Here is a 15,401-nt window from a genome sequence, read left to right on the forward strand (position 1 = left end):
ATGTCTCTGCAGTATTTGGTTCCGGGCGAAAAGGCTAACTCTTGCTGACAATAAATGCTGGAAATGAAATCTACACATGAATGCCTTGAGCTATGAAAACTAGCCCCAGGAAAGCCCCACTGCTTTAGGGCAGGCCAATTCAGAGGCACCACAACAGAGCTTTCCTGGAGTGATAGTTACTGAGGCTCTGTGTGGTGTTTTTTGCATGGATGTTTTAAGCATCTTTTCTTTTCATCCCAATTTATCTTTCAAGACACTCTGGTAATGAGAAGGGAATAAGCATTCTAAAGCTATGTCTTTGTTATGCCAGACTTTCTACTAAAACTGGAAAATTGAGGCAGGGCAGTTGTTTTCCTATAGGTAGATATGGGGTCTTTTGGAATTCTAACAGTTAAGATAGTGCCTAGACAGTCCTGGTTTTAGTTCAGATGTGTTGGGCTTTGGGGAAGGCATCTCAGAATGAGAAAAGAAAGACTTTAAAATGTTCTAGAAACATGGTCTTAGTTCATCTGCAAGAAAGGGAAAATAAAAATAGAGAAAGAAAAAGAAAGAAAAAAAATTTCTGACATCTCCAACTCCCTGGTTTTTAGGTAGACAATTTTCCCAGCACTCTCAAACAGAAACCAAGAATAGAGCTAAGACAAAAATGGAACCATCTTCTCTCATTCCTAGCTATTAAAACACAATACTCCTTAAGAATAAGAGAAAAGTAATATTCTGCCTTTCCTGAAATATTATCCCCATCCCTGCCCTTCTCCCTTGCATTTCTAGTATCCCCAAAGAATAATCCAGTTATTTTGATAAAAACTGTCAGGAATACAGTGGAGTCAAATATAAGTTCTAAAATTTATTGAGAACCTACTATGTGCAGGGTACTATACCTAGAGCCATCATCATCAAACATATATAATCTAACTTAACCCTTGTAGGTAGCCTTTTACTACTATTCTGATCTCCATCTTACCAAGGAGGAAATTGAAGTACACACTGGTTAAGTAACTTGCTTGAGATACCCAGCTACAAATGGTACACATGAAATTAAAACCCAGGTCTAGTGAATCCCAGATCCCAGACTGTGAATTCTTACACACAGCACTCCCCTTCCACCAGCAAACCCTATCATATTTACTTTTTCCTTTGAGAATTCTGCAAAAAGCAAAAGGATCTGAAAAAACAAACACAGCAGCCCATTCTAAACTGATTGAGATTCTATACAAATTAAATCCTTTATCTTAATTGCTTTTTGTAAATACAGCCTCCCATAGAGTTGAACTTTTAGAAGCCTTTACTTTCTGAGCTCATTTTAATCTTTATAAGTACTCTGGGCAGTAAGGGAGCTGTTTCTTTCCCTGTCTGACACCTAGGGAAGCTGAGACACAGAACAAGTGACTCTTACAATAGAACTACAAGGATAAGTCTAAAATTCGAAATTATCAACTCCCAGATCCCAACTCTGTCCACCTAACCAAACTGTGTCTAACTCTGTGAAGCAGTTGAGAAGCCATATGCTTGGCCCTTACCTTAGTGCCTGGAACAGAGTGGAGGCTCAATAAATAATCAGTGAATGAATGAATGAATGAATGAACACCAACCCAGTAACCACCCAGTCTTCTTTGGCATCTTTGCCCTTATCTTAAACATGGGGAAACATGCTAAAAATCAAGTGACTCTTCCACAATCTCATCACTAGTTGCTGATTGAACTAGGAGCGCAGCCCAGTGTTCCTGACTCCCTGATTAGGTACCCGCAGCTTCTATTTACCCAAATGGGAGCAAGCTCTTGCTCCTTCAGATTAGTTCTGTGAATCATTCCAGCACTGAAACATTTAGCAGCAAATTGAACAAATGTGAAGTTATACTTGCAGGCTTCCATAGAAAGTACAACAGAGAGTGTGAACAGATGAGACGTGGACTGTCCAAACTGAAGTCACTAGCTGCTTCTCATCCTGTGTCCCCAGTAGAATGGAACAGGGATTTCATGCATGGCCTTGAGTTGTGTCCTATAAAGAGAAAATGCTCTCTGAGGTGATTCTGTCCTCACCAGTACTTACCTTGTCACATCCATATGCTTGAACAAGGCCATCTGCTTTTTACAATTTCTTCTCTTAAGCAAAGGCTAAAATTTGCAGGAAAAAGGGCACAGAAATTGTTAAAGTACCAGCTAGTGTAGACAAACGTGTTTTGGGGTCTGGAATCTTGCTGTTCAGCGTGTGTCTGGGCACCAGCAGTATCATTAGACGGTAGAGCTCATTCAGAATGCAAACTCTCAGGCTCTATCCCAGTCCCACTGAATAAGGATCTACATTAAAAAAAATTTTCTTAACAGTTATTTATTATTGAGAGACAGAGCATGAGCATGGGAGGGGCAGAGAGAGGAGGAGACACAGAATCTGAAGCAGGCTCCAGGCTCTGAGCTGTCAGCACAGAGCCCGACACAGGGCTTGAACTCACGAACGCAAGATCATGACCTGAGCCGAAGTTGGATGCTTAACCGACTGAGCCACCCAGGAGGCGCCCTAAGGATCTACATTTAAACAAGCTGTTTCCTATGCAGGGGATACATATGCACTTGAAGGTTTGGGAGGTAGTGGTCGGGAAGCTTCTGATGGTAGTTGGTAATGATGATATTTTTCATTTGCCTAGATATCCTTTTATGGACGCATTTGCTGAGGGTATTTATTTTATATACACTTTTGTCATGCTAACTGTAGGCCAATCACCAGTCTAGCATGTGGGATGTACTATTTCACTTAATTCCCATGACAACTCAATGAGGTATTAGCTATTATTACTATATTACAAATGAGGAAAATGAGGCACAGAGTAATTAAGACATGTACCCAAGGTCCCACAGCTAGGAAATGAAATCACCAGGATCTCAGGGCAGAGTCTGGCTCCAGAATCTGTGCTGTTGAGGACTCCTGAAAGTCATCCTAAGCTCTACAGACTACACCCTAACCTCACAACTAAAGCCTATCAAAACATGTTCAAGAGTAACTTGGCTTTTCCTGTCTAGGAGAGTTAACTACACATTCTCTGAAATGGTGAGTTTATAAAATTCACAAAAAAACATTTTCAGTGTTCTATTTTTTAGAAGTCCTATTGGAACTGAGCTGTTAAAATACTATTAAAAAATAATAATAATAAAAATAATAAATTAGTAAATAAACTACCTCTGTTGACCTCCACTAACTTGTCTTTCTTTCTTAGTTCTTGGTTTAAAATAAATCCCTGGAAAATAAATGGGGCCATGAGAGATGTCTTACTTTTGAGCTTATTCTAGGGGCCACCATGAGCATTCCTCAAAAAAACAATTAATCCCAACTATTAGCAATGCCACTTTATACTTATTAACAATCACCCTATGAAACAAAGGTCTTTCCTTAACTAGTTTGAATTCCCAGGAATGATGGTTTTTAAGGTTGGGCCATGCAAATATCTGTGTTCCTTTTCCCTACCCACCAACTCCTACTCCCATCCCCCAAATGGTTCAGGTATTCAATTTGTTTAGATCATAAGGAGTGAAGTGAGGGGTGCCTTTTACAGACTTCTGCACAAAATAACTGCAGTAAAGCTTGTGGCTGAATTGTTTTCTCATTCTCTTACTGTGCAGAATTTTAGATTTCAGAATAAAGAGCCCTTATTTTTCATCCATCCATCCATTTTCTAAATCTCACAGAACTTTCCCCTGTAGAGAGAAAATGGGAGAGTGAGTTCTGTTTGGGCCTGTATTTCTCAACCTTTGTGAAGCAATGATCTCTTTTGATCAACCTAAAAATTTTGCCCCAAAGTTTCTTACTTTCCACTTGGTCATCCCTTCCCTATTCACTTGAGGGAAACTTCCTGATGTATCATGCCAGAGAAGATTTAGTCTAGATTTTGGAAGATTTGCTTTCCGTGGATGGTGTTATAGAAACTATAAGGCATTTTTGTTTTCCAAGTATTTCACAGTATAATACTAAGTTGTGTATTCCAGTTCCATGCCAAGCCCCATCCCCAGCCCTACTTCCATGGAGACTGAGCTACATCCCCTCTTCTATCCTAAGAATCACTGAGAGAGCAAGTCCATAGGTGACCCCTTCCTCTGATCCCTCCCCAGCCCTTAATACTCTTGCCCTATTTCCTCCCTCTCTTTCCTTTGGTCCTTCTTCATTTTCCATTTCTTGGGCTAATTGTCCCCTTACTGATTTCTGTTTCTCTCTTTTCTCTCTCTAACTGCTTTTCAACTTTGCTACCATTGTTGGAATGTAGAGTAAAGATGCTGGTATCAGGACTTTGGTTATGTTGGATGAACAAGGAGGTAAGTTGAGATTTCTTCAGTAAGAACAATTCCTCATCTGAATAAAGTGCATTTTCAAAAAATTATTTTTGCATACACAGGTGGTCCTTTTGACACGTGTTACACGCATGTAGGAATATGAGGGTTCTAGAGTTTTCATCGTCTTGCTTTTCTCCCTTTCTTTGTTGAAAACACTGGTAAATGTATGGGAATATTGAGGCCTTCATGACTGATTGAATGTTACTACTCTCCCTGTTATATATGTTGGAATAACAGAATTTTGAAGGCAAAACTCATGTGTTTGTATTTTCTTTTAATGGTAGTATTTTGGACAGTTTGAGAATTCTCTGATTCCCCCTTATCCCCAGTTTTCCCCATAAATTTAGTTTCTTGTAATAATCCCTAGATAGAATGAGAGAATAGTATATCACATTGTCCATTTCTTCTGACCATCCTAATTCAGTGTCTGGCAGTTTTGATTTCCATGTCATCATGAGGATTCCTTAAATAACTAGAAGCTGTCTTTAACAGGATAGAAGCTGAGGGAGATTATTGGAAAATGGGAAATTGAACCACTTAAAATATTTAAATTGTTTTTTAAATTATTATGGAAATGCTAGAAGCAATGAAAATCAGAGTATCAAGGAAAATCATCTCTGTACTCTAAAGTGGAAGCTAGAAGGGTAATATTTTTTTTTCTCAATACATCTAGTCATATGGCAATTTTTATTTAATGCTAGTCACAAGTTAGTTACCTGATTCTATTCTGAATTCTTATCATAACAAACAAATTTTGAGAACTTTTTTCTTGTTATTTATATTTTTGAAAACATTAGAAAATTCTTAGGAATCATGAGAAAAAATTTTTAATGTCAAAGATAAAAACGTAAAATGTATTCACAACATGGGACACCACAAGCCAACTTCTGAAATAAATGAACCTCAAAGGAGGGGGGTTTGCCATACAGCCATACAGATAGCAGACTTAAGGCATTTCCGTAAAATACAGACAGACCTGCATATCATCAAAGAAAAGGGCAAAACCTACAAGTAAAATGGATTTAAGATATAAATAAATTGTCAATTTATAAATAGACATATGAAGCCATGCCTGAACCAACAACAATAATGAGATGCCACTCTTTAGAACAGACTGATACAAATTTTTAAAATTGATAATCACCAATGCTGTGAGTGTTTTGATAACACAGAGATTCTCAATGTACAGATAGGCACTGTACACTGATAAAAATTTTTGAAGAGTAATGTCATGATCCTTTAAATTATGAAGTGCACGCATCTTTGACCAAAACATTCTACTTCTAGAATTATATGCTGTAGATATACATTGACAGCTATAAGAAGAGAAATATACATGCCTAACCTATAATAGTGTAAAACTGGAAACGGCCTAAATGTCTATCAGTGGGGAGAGCAACCAAATTAATTATGTTCTGGCCATAAAGAAATATTCTGCAATCATTACACTAAATGAGATAAATCTTTACCAACTTCTGAAGAGTTAGGGCTGGGACATGGAGGAACTAGTGGAAGGTATCATTTGGGATCCTCTGGGAAGCAAATGCCAAGAATCAGAAGTGTTTGAGATCTATTATGGACACCTGTGATGAGTCAAGAGACGAGGAGCAGGAGTAGACAGGGACAGCCAGTCAGATTGACACAGGTCTGACACTTGTAAGAGGAATGGAGGGGAGGAGGTTTGGGGAGGAAGAGTCTCAGACTGCAATACTGCTCTGAGAAGGTGTCAGCCAAGCTGACGGGGAGCCCAGTAGCTAAGATAACCTAATGATAGCCCCGTGATGGGCAGGAATACCTCATCTTCAGTGATTCCATTGTGCTCAGCTCTAGGCTAGAAGCATCCCAGGGATGCTTGAAGCATGGTCTCCATGCAATTGCTTTGGCGGATCCCATAGGTGCATCAGCTAGAGATGTGAACTAACTACAAATTCCCTCTCGAAGAGAGTTCTGAGGGGCACATCTTCATGACTGTCATATAAAGGCTTTTGTTTCTATATTATGTATTTGTATTGAACTTTGTCAATAAATAGATACCAACCAATTAAAAAAACAAACAAAGGAAAAAGCTTTTAAAAGCAATTTAACATCAAGCCCAACACTTCCCTGCAATTTTTGAAATACGAATTATCAAAAGGTGTATGTAAGTAAGGGAGTCTAGTGAAGTAGTTGTATTTTGAAGGAATTACAGTAGCTGTGGCAATCTTCAGAAGACCCCAAATGAAGTTGTTATAATTGTGAGACTTGCTGGCTTGGTCTGTGTAGCAATGTGCCAGATTTTGAAACTCAGGACATAGCAAATCATTTTTTAAAAAAAATTAAACAGCAGGTGCCCATGTAGAAGAGCAGTACCTCATTTCCAGAGCTAAATTGATACATATATACCCAAATAATTAGGAGTTCCATCTTATTAACTGTTTTTGTTAGTAATTTGTATGTGAAGGGAGTAAAAAAGGGAGCATGATAATTGGAAGGAAGCTTTCAGAAAGGCTCAAGATGATGCTTTTTTCCCCCCAATATTATAATGCATTGACATGAAGACTTGGAAAATAATACATACAAATGTGGAATCAAGAGAAAGTGGGGCACCTGGATGGCTTAGTAGGTAGAGCGTGAGACTCTTGATCTTGGGGTTGTGAGTTCAAGACCCACATTAGGCATAGAGCCTACTTAACATTAAAAAATTAAATAAATTTAAAGAGAGAAAGTGAATAACATGCTTACTTGAGTTGCAGATTTCATTGCACTTTGATGAAGAAAATCTAGAAATAAAATTTGCCAAAATCTCCACACAAAAATATATTATTCATAAGCACAAATGATTCCCAGGAACATCTGTATATTATTCTCTGAGAAAGAAAGCAGAATAACAGATTTCTCCCCAAGATAGTTAATGTTCTCAGCTCAAACATTTCATTTGTGGCCACATCACAGTAAATGCTGAATTCTTTGGTTAAACATATTTTCTAGAATAGTTTTGGTTTTACCAGATGCATGGTAATTGCATTGGTACTGAGAAAAAAACATGCAACTGTAAAACCTCCAAAAGCAAGTGGCTTCTGCCTGGTCTTTAGTGGTACACACGTTCCATTTATACTATAAGGTGATTAGGACCTTTTAAAATGACAGATGAACATATCTTCACAACTATCTTCACTGCCATGGTAAATGCATTTTAATTCTGTGTATGCTGTGTTTAATTGTTTAGATCAGTAACTGCTTTAAAATGTCTCTCCAGTTATGCTCTACTAATTTTGTCTATGCCTCAACACCAAAAATGTTGATTGCTTCTACCCTGCAGCTGCACAGGAGTTTCAAGAAACAGACATCCTTCTAAAGAACCATTCCAGGTTGTCCAGCCAAAGACTTGCACTCGGCAATTCTTTATGGGATTCTTGTTTTATACCCAGGTATCAGGAGACACCAAGGAGCACTGAGCATGACAGATGGCCCTGGAAATGCACTGATTCCTGGGACTTTTATTTCTCTAGAAAATTTGTCTCCAAGTGAAATCCCCATGAAACCAACCTAATCACTAATGTGGGCTGATTTAACCTTTCACCTCCGTATCTCTTATTCCTTTTGTTGTCCTTTGCTGGGTTATGTGTTTTATTTCAATGCTGAAGACTCCGCTCTTGAGACAATCCCATGGGATCAATTTCAAACTAAACAGGGAAATCTTTGACCTTTGCCTGGCAGAGTAAAAGCAAAGTAAGGCCTCTCCCAGAGTGACTGCCGACTTTCTTAAAAGGTTCATGGAGGTACAAAGTAGCATTTGAGAAAACATTCCTCTTGCTAAAGTCTACACACCAATATCTGTTATGAATGACTAAAGCTGCACTATGGTAGCCACTAGCCACACGTGACTATTTAAACTTATTTAATGAATTTCCATATGTTCATCAATGCTAAGGAAAATGAAAATCATGTAGGCAGCATCTGGTAACTGAATATACTCAGGAAGGCTTGCACACTGGGTCAATAGCATTGACATCTTGCTATTCTTCTACTGTGTGTTTTTAAACCAGGTCGAGGATTCTAAGGGCCTCATGTTGCCTTACTTAAATAAGATTAGTAGAAAAGGTCTCTAAACTTAGATCCCTGAGCATCCTGCCATCGGTGGATCTATCACAAGTAACCAGTCATCCAAACATGGCGAAAGAAAGTACTATCTCTTGCCCCAACATATAGCATCATCTACTGGAATACTTCTAACCCAAAATGTTACTATCTTCCTAGTCTCCAGGAAGAGACAGAAAACAACCAAAAAGCAAGCTTAGGGAGGTAAGGAACAATCAACAATGGACAGTACATTGCATCAGTCAGTTGGATGCTACTGTCCACCCTGGAATGGAATGAGGATATTGATTACTTTCAAGGATTTGCTGAGAGATTCCTCACAGAAATCCATTGAAATTGTATGAAGTCCCAATATGCCAAACATCCACAAACATAACAGTACACTCTAAAAATGAAAAGTTAGAATACCTATGACAAAATGGTTCCACATGTTTTTAGTTAAAGGTTTGACTCAATTCGGTAAAATGATCAATTCAACCAATATTGGTAGCTATAACATAGTTTTCTGAATCAACTTTTCCATAAGAGCTTTGGCATCCCTCTCTTCGCTATGACCTTTGCCTAATAATCTGGCAACCCATGATAGAACCCAGCTTTTAGGAATACCGATTGGGACCAGCCTGTTTGTTTTTATATTTTATTTTGAATTCCTGATTCAGAAATACAACACTTGTGGACCAATTCACATTTTTATTTTATTGCCTTTTATTTTTATTACTGCCTAATCCCTGGGGCTATGATGGGTGGGGCTCCTGAAATGTTGTATTTTTAGCCAAAATATTAACTCAAGAGAAACTCCTTGGGAAGGACAAATGCCGGAATATGTATGCCCATGCCATAATCTGCGTGTAATTTCAGCTGGTATTAGTGGAATGCAGCTTGCTTTCCCTCTGAGTCCAGATGTCTTTCAATCCCATCCTAACCCAGCACTCCAGAAAGCTATTATCAATTATTCCATTGGGATTTCTGTCTGTACTTAACATGGTTCTTCTTTTGACAATGTTGAGCTGTGCCTCTCTCTCCCAATCCCCTCATTCAGTAGTTATTATTTTTTTTAATCTGCAGACTAGTTTATTACATTCTTTAACGGGAACTAGAATAAAGTCTTTAGAAAGGTACAGAATCTTCTAGGATGTCAAGAGTTGTCATCAATTTTTTTTAAAGTCTTTTTAAAGATTTTCTTAAAGACATTACTATACCTATACATACTCAGCAAAAGTTCACCAGCACAACACTGTTATTTCTTCCAGCTATCCAACGCTGGAGAAACACCTAAATTTTGCCTTCATCCATCACTTGAGGTGCATAGCACAGGTAGCAGATTCCAAATAAGCTGGATTCTATCCTTTGTCCCACAAGAGAGAACACAATGGGCTCTTGATTTCCAAATGGACAGTTTCCCAGTTTGGGTCAGCAAGGAACTTAATCTTCATTTTTTGGAATGATAATCTTCACTCTACAATTTAATGTGAAATTGTTTTTAAATGATTATTTATGCCCTTAGACTGGAAATGTATTTATCAGTTTTATTCTAATCAAGCCTTTATTCCCAGAAGCATGTGTACATGGAAATGTAGATGAAAAGAGGGATGGAAGTATAATTAGGTTTTGTAACTAGATAGGCATTGCATTGTTCCTTCCCTTTAACAGTCTTAAAAGCTGTTTTAAAAACCCCTTTACTGAACATGTAATTTACTCAATTTGGTGACAACTGTTGAAAAATTAATCAGATTAGTGAATGTAACCCTGGCAACCCAGAAGCACAAGCCGGTTTTATGGCTATCGATCTATGTCTCAGATACACTTGGGTCGGCTTTGCTGGGAGTGATGACTCTATGTTCCAGCCTGCCACCCCTCCTCCAGAGCCCCAAGCATTTGTTTTCCCTGCTGTCTGCCTGGGTTTGGGATCTAACATGCCCCCCATTGTAGAGACTGGGAAATCAAGTGAAATGCCTTCCAGAATTTGCATAGCAAGTAAGTCAGGATGAGAGAGGAATTTAAATGTTCTGGTACTTGGCATATTACTCTGTTGATGTTGACTTTTTTTTTTTTTTTTAACAGTGTCTATGGATTAAGTATTCAAAACCCAAAACTGCCCATGGCCTACCTTTGGCTAGACAGCCACTACTAGGGGAAAAAAGATCCGATACCCATTGCTAATTATCGCTGTAATTATTTTCCCCAAAGAAGATTGATTCTGTTTTCTACCTGTACCTGATCGAGGATGCTTAAAGCCAAAAGATAGAGATAGTTAAAATTGAAGCAGATACCTTCTCTAGTGGCATGAAATCTGAATGCCTAAAACATAAGCTAACACCCTGTTTTTCTTTCTCTCGGGTTTCACTGGTGTCTGAGTAAGTGAATATGCTGTGCTGTTTTCCTGGACACTCAGAATCAAATAGGCCTACCTACCCCATCCCATCGTGTCTGAATTACAAACTATTTTGAGCATCATTTCTGTTCGTTTCCTTCCACCTATGCCTGTGTAGGGCAGCAGCACCAGTCTACAGCAATGCATCCTCTTGGACCATGCATTGTATTATCTTTCTCTTTCAAATTCCGTTCCACATAGTCATTTCTCATGTTCTGTTGGAAGCCCCCAAAAAATTCATTCCACACTGTCATCCCTTTGTCCTAACCAGAACAACTCGATCGTGTCGAAGAAGGCATGAACCATATCAACCAAGACATGAAGGAGGCCGAGAAAAATTTAAAAGATTTAGGGAAATGCTGTGGCCTTTTCATATGTCCTTGTAACAAGTAGGTACTGGGTACCAGCTCTAATCTGTGGCGTCCAGTTTTCTTTCTTTCTTTCTTTTTATTTTTTTCTTTTTTAATGTCAAAGTGAATGTCTGAAGTTTTGTCTTTTTTTTCTTTGTCCTTTTCCATCTGCTTCATTCTGTGGGGATAAAATACTTGTGTTTAATCAGAACAACTGGAACGCATTGAGGAAGGGATGGACCAAATCAATAAGGACATGAAAGAAGCAGAAAAGAATTTGACGGACCTAGGAAAATTCTGCGGGCTTTGTGTGTGTCCCTGTAACAAGTAGGTGCTGCCTGCCTGCCTGAAGCTTTGGTTTCCCAAGGCCCATCTCCAAGCCTTGACAAGCTCATTCCTGCCAAGCACAGAGGCAGGATGAGCATGTGGCATGCAGAACAGATCAATACCGTCTCCAATGTATTCATCTCATAGCATAGATGATATTAGTAGGAGTTACTGTTGATGCATTAAAAATCAGGCATACTACAGTGAAAGCTTCACTGTCAGCAACTTTTATTGACGAACGTTTCAACATTTTCCAGAAAGTGTACCTTGAGCCAGAGACCAGCCTCAACAAAGAGGCACCCAGGGAATTTTCTTTTCCCCCAACCCCAAAAGCCAAAATTGCAGAGTTAGAAAAGACTGGGGGGTGAGTTTGGAAGTCGAGAAACACATATGTCATGGTTTGATTTTTTGGAAGAAAAAGAGGCCAGTAATTTGGCCTAAGCAAGCATCCGTAAGATAGAGAGTATGAAAGAGATTCCCCCACCAGTTACCAAATCTGTCCAGTGATTAGACTATAGATGCCATAGCTGCACCCACTGCAGAGGCCATGAGCCCTTCAGCAAGAAGTGCTCAAGCTTTACTCAAATTGGACCCATCCCTCCGAAATTCTTCCTCTTGGAAGATCTACCTGTACACTGCCTAAAATGTTGAAATGTGTAGATTTTGCATGCACGACGTCACAAAACATTCAACTGTCCTCCAGGTTCTGCAACGCTTTTTTGGAATGTAGCAGAAATGTGACATGTGGTTATAAAGGTTTGCAACAGAAGGAACCTGAAAATGAGGGTTCTGGAAGATAGTCTCATTTGACTAGCGGTGAAAAAAAAATGCATGAGTGGATTGTCCAACATGCATTTGGAAAATTAAACCCGTACCCAATCTCCCTCACTCCTCCCACCTCCCTTTGAACAGAAGCCTTTTTCCTAAAAGCTCTCCTGATCCTAGCTTTTAGAACAGCAATTGATGTTATTTCTAGCTGATTATATGACCATTCACATCCTTTAAACTTTGAGGCTGATTTTAAAATATCCCACTTCCTATTTAGGAGGGGGAGGGGCTCAATTTACAAATAAATTTAAAACTGTTTTAAAAGAATGATCTACGGTAAAGCCTGATTAACTGGAATCTAGCTAACTGGAACCTTCAAATGTATTGATACTTTTGCTTCCGTCCACTTTTAGTAAAAAGAGACAATTGAGCAAAGTGGGGGTGGAAATCACATCAGAGACTTAAAATGGTTTTCCTTGAAGGGCAACCTGGGAAGTTTGCATTCTGCCACTCAGTCTACATCCTATAACTTCCATACCTAAGGAACCAAACAATAAGAGTTGATCTTCAGAAGAAAGGCCTCAGGCACATCAGGAGAAACTATAACCAAGGAAAAAGTCAGTCATGTTCACTACCCTAAAACTCAAAAGCAGGAAAGTGGCTTGAGAATCTAACAGATATTCAACAATCACCCCTGAAACAAAATTTTCCTCCATGGCCCACTGTTAATTAAGAAAGGCATTTAATTCACCAAGATGACTCATTGCTATGCATTCCAGTTAGTCAAGATTTACCTGTATATCCTTTTCAGTGGCCACTTGTCCCCCCAGGTGAGATTTCCACCTGTTTTGCGGTGAATTCCAACAGATACAATTTCCCCATTCTTCAACTGTGTGGAGAAAGTGTGGAGGCAGGCCCAACCCCGGTATGGATTCTAATGTTCAGATGAAACGATGGCCCCTACGAATTCCACATAGTAGTTGGCACTAATTCCTTATTGCACAAGAGACCCTAACTGAGCTTCAAAGCTTGACTGAAGTGTTCCCTATTGTGTGTAAATAATGCTTTAAAAACCATGTGTCACAATGCAGTGGCTGGTGGTGCCCTGGACTCTCTGAGGGCTTCGCCCTGTCTCAGCATGTTTCGAAGGACTATGGTAGATGTACGGCAGTTATGTGAGTCTATGTGCAGCATTGTGGGTGCAGTGATTCGCCTTCTTTCAGAAACGCAAACTTTCCCACCCCCTTGACTTGGCCAAAGATGGTATACCAGATATTTTACATAGCAGAAAACATCACAAGGTCCATATAACTTCTTTTAATGGGAGGAGGGAGGGGATGGGGAGTTGGAAAAAAACAAAGCCAGACTCTGAGCTCTATTAAATTAGTTTTTGGATGCTGTCCCACTGAGTGGGCCCATGGCTCTTTAGCACAGTAAATTCTGACAGCTCAGGGCTGTGGCGTTATACACTAGATTGTGGGAATTGCTGAAATTCCATTTGTACAATTTTCCAATTTATCTCCAGTGTTGCTTGGTTCTCAATCTGCAAATATTAGTATTAGAGCCAGTTTTAATAGATGGCTGTGATTCTCTAGTGCATGAAAAAAAAGGGGGGAGGGCTAAATTCTGTTGTCTTATAATGGAAAATGTGAACATGGGACCAAAGGAAGCTCTCTTGTTTTTTGGATGAAAAAGCATATGGTTTCTACTATGCAAAGAACCTAAAAACATCTTTGATTGCCTTAATCCAACACACCCACCAAAATATGCTGCACATGTTTCTATTGGGCACAACAGGTATGCCTGGATTTTAAGTTTATCTCCAAGGCAGCTCAGTGAAATATGGCCCATGGAGACCACACCAGTTCCAGACCACTCTCCCCTGTCACGCCCCAGGATAGCCTGAAGTAGGAGTTTGTAATCACTCCCACCCTGCCCACCCCCCAGCCTGACAAAGAAGCTACCGAACCTGCGTTTCAAATCCTCATGAAGGCTATTACTGTCCTGCTAGTGCCTTTTTCGAGAATGGTCAACTCCTGGAGTAGTTTGGCTTAAATGAGAATGCTTCACTTTCTACTCATGCCTGTAGCTGGTGCATGAAGAAGACATAGAGGGATTTCCTTTTCTGGTGCTAGATGGCTTGTTCTCTCTTCTATTTTCCTGCATTCATTTCACTATGCCTCTTTTACTTTTTGTCTCTGTGGACAAAGGTTTGTACATCAACTAGATGTATAGTGACTGTTTGGAAGTACCGATATATTATCTAATTCAAATCACACTAGAGGCAACTCAAAGACCACCACCCTTGGCCAACCACCAGTCCATTATGTCCTTCATGCAGAGTTGGAATAGCTAGTTCTGTACATGCATTGGGGGGAAAATTAAAACAGGGAATCTGCATGATGGTGTGTAAAAATTCAGTCAAGTGTGTTTTTCTTGATGACAGTGTGTTGCTGTGGTGTGATGTACACACTCTACTTGGCAGTCTTGTTATGTGTCTGTCTGCCAGTATGTTTTTCTGTGTGTTTTGTGTCTCAAAATATAACCATGCCACTGAAATAGAACTGAATGTCCTCCAGCTACCTTAATCTTTGTCTTAAATCCAACAAAACTGCAAAAAGAAACCAAAACAAGAACAACCTTTGGGGCAAAGGTTGCAGTCTAGACAATTGCAATTGGCTCAGTTGGAAATGAAATGCTGAGTAGCTGAGGCATGGTGGTGGCCAACTGTTTCGGTCCAGATTATGATATATCGGTATTCTCTAATGCCTCAAATTAAAACCCATTTGCTTGGTTCGGTTCTTCGCTTGAAGAGGTAACCATTGTTGTGAGCTTGATGCTCCACCCCCTTGCCTTGTCACTCACCCTCTCTTTTGCATAGGCTTAAATCAAGTGATGCTTACAAAAAAGCCTGGGGTAATAATCAGGACGGAGTGGTGGCCAGCCAGCCTGCTCGTGTGGTGGATGAACGGGAGCAGATGGCCATCAGTGGTGGCTTCATTCGGAGGTGAGCCGTGTGCAGCCAGTCCTATAGCAGTTATCTATTATTGAGTAACAAATCACCCCAAGCTGAGTGGTTCTTAAAGCAACAACCATTTTACTGGTTACTTATAAATATGTATGTTGGCTGGACAGTTCTTCCAAGAGCCCCTCTTGGGCTCCCTCATTACGTGCAGACTGGTGCGGGATCA

At 39.6% G+C, this 15,401-nt stretch overlaps 1 protein-coding gene and 1 long non-coding RNA gene across 5 annotated transcripts in view; one reads left to right on the forward strand and one right to left on the reverse strand.

Annotated features, from left to right (window-relative positions):
• Positions 1 to 15,401, forward strand: part of SNAP25 (synaptosome associated protein 25) — an 85,291-nt gene that overhangs the window by 59,879 nt on the left and 10,011 nt on the right. For 3 of the 4 annotated variants that reach the window (XM_045445314.1, XM_045445313.1, XM_045445315.1), the window contains 3 exons: positions 4,251 to 4,299; positions 11,325 to 11,442; positions 15,092 to 15,217. In XM_045445314.1, coding sequence (XP_045301270.1) covers positions 4,251 to 4,299; positions 11,325 to 11,442; positions 15,092 to 15,217 — 293 coding nt within the window. Of the gene's footprint in view, positions 1 to 4,250; positions 4,300 to 11,036; positions 11,155 to 11,324; positions 11,443 to 15,091; positions 15,218 to 15,401 lie in introns of all 4 variants that reach the window. The other variant, XM_045445316.1, reaches the window with a different exon arrangement.
• LOC123580502 lies at positions 1,837 to 13,115 on the reverse strand. The gene is made up of 2 exons (XR_006703328.1): positions 13,005 to 13,115; positions 1,837 to 1,999 (listed from the first exon to the last, which is right to left on the reverse strand). It is a non-coding gene; the product is annotated as an uncharacterized LOC123580502 (long non-coding RNA).

Source organism: Leopardus geoffroyi, chromosome A3 (genome assembly GCF_018350155.1).
Source record: "Leopardus geoffroyi isolate Oge1 chromosome A3, O.geoffroyi_Oge1_pat1.0, whole genome shotgun sequence".
In the NCBI taxonomy this organism is placed as follows: Eukaryota; Metazoa; Chordata; class Mammalia; order Carnivora; family Felidae; genus Leopardus; species Leopardus geoffroyi.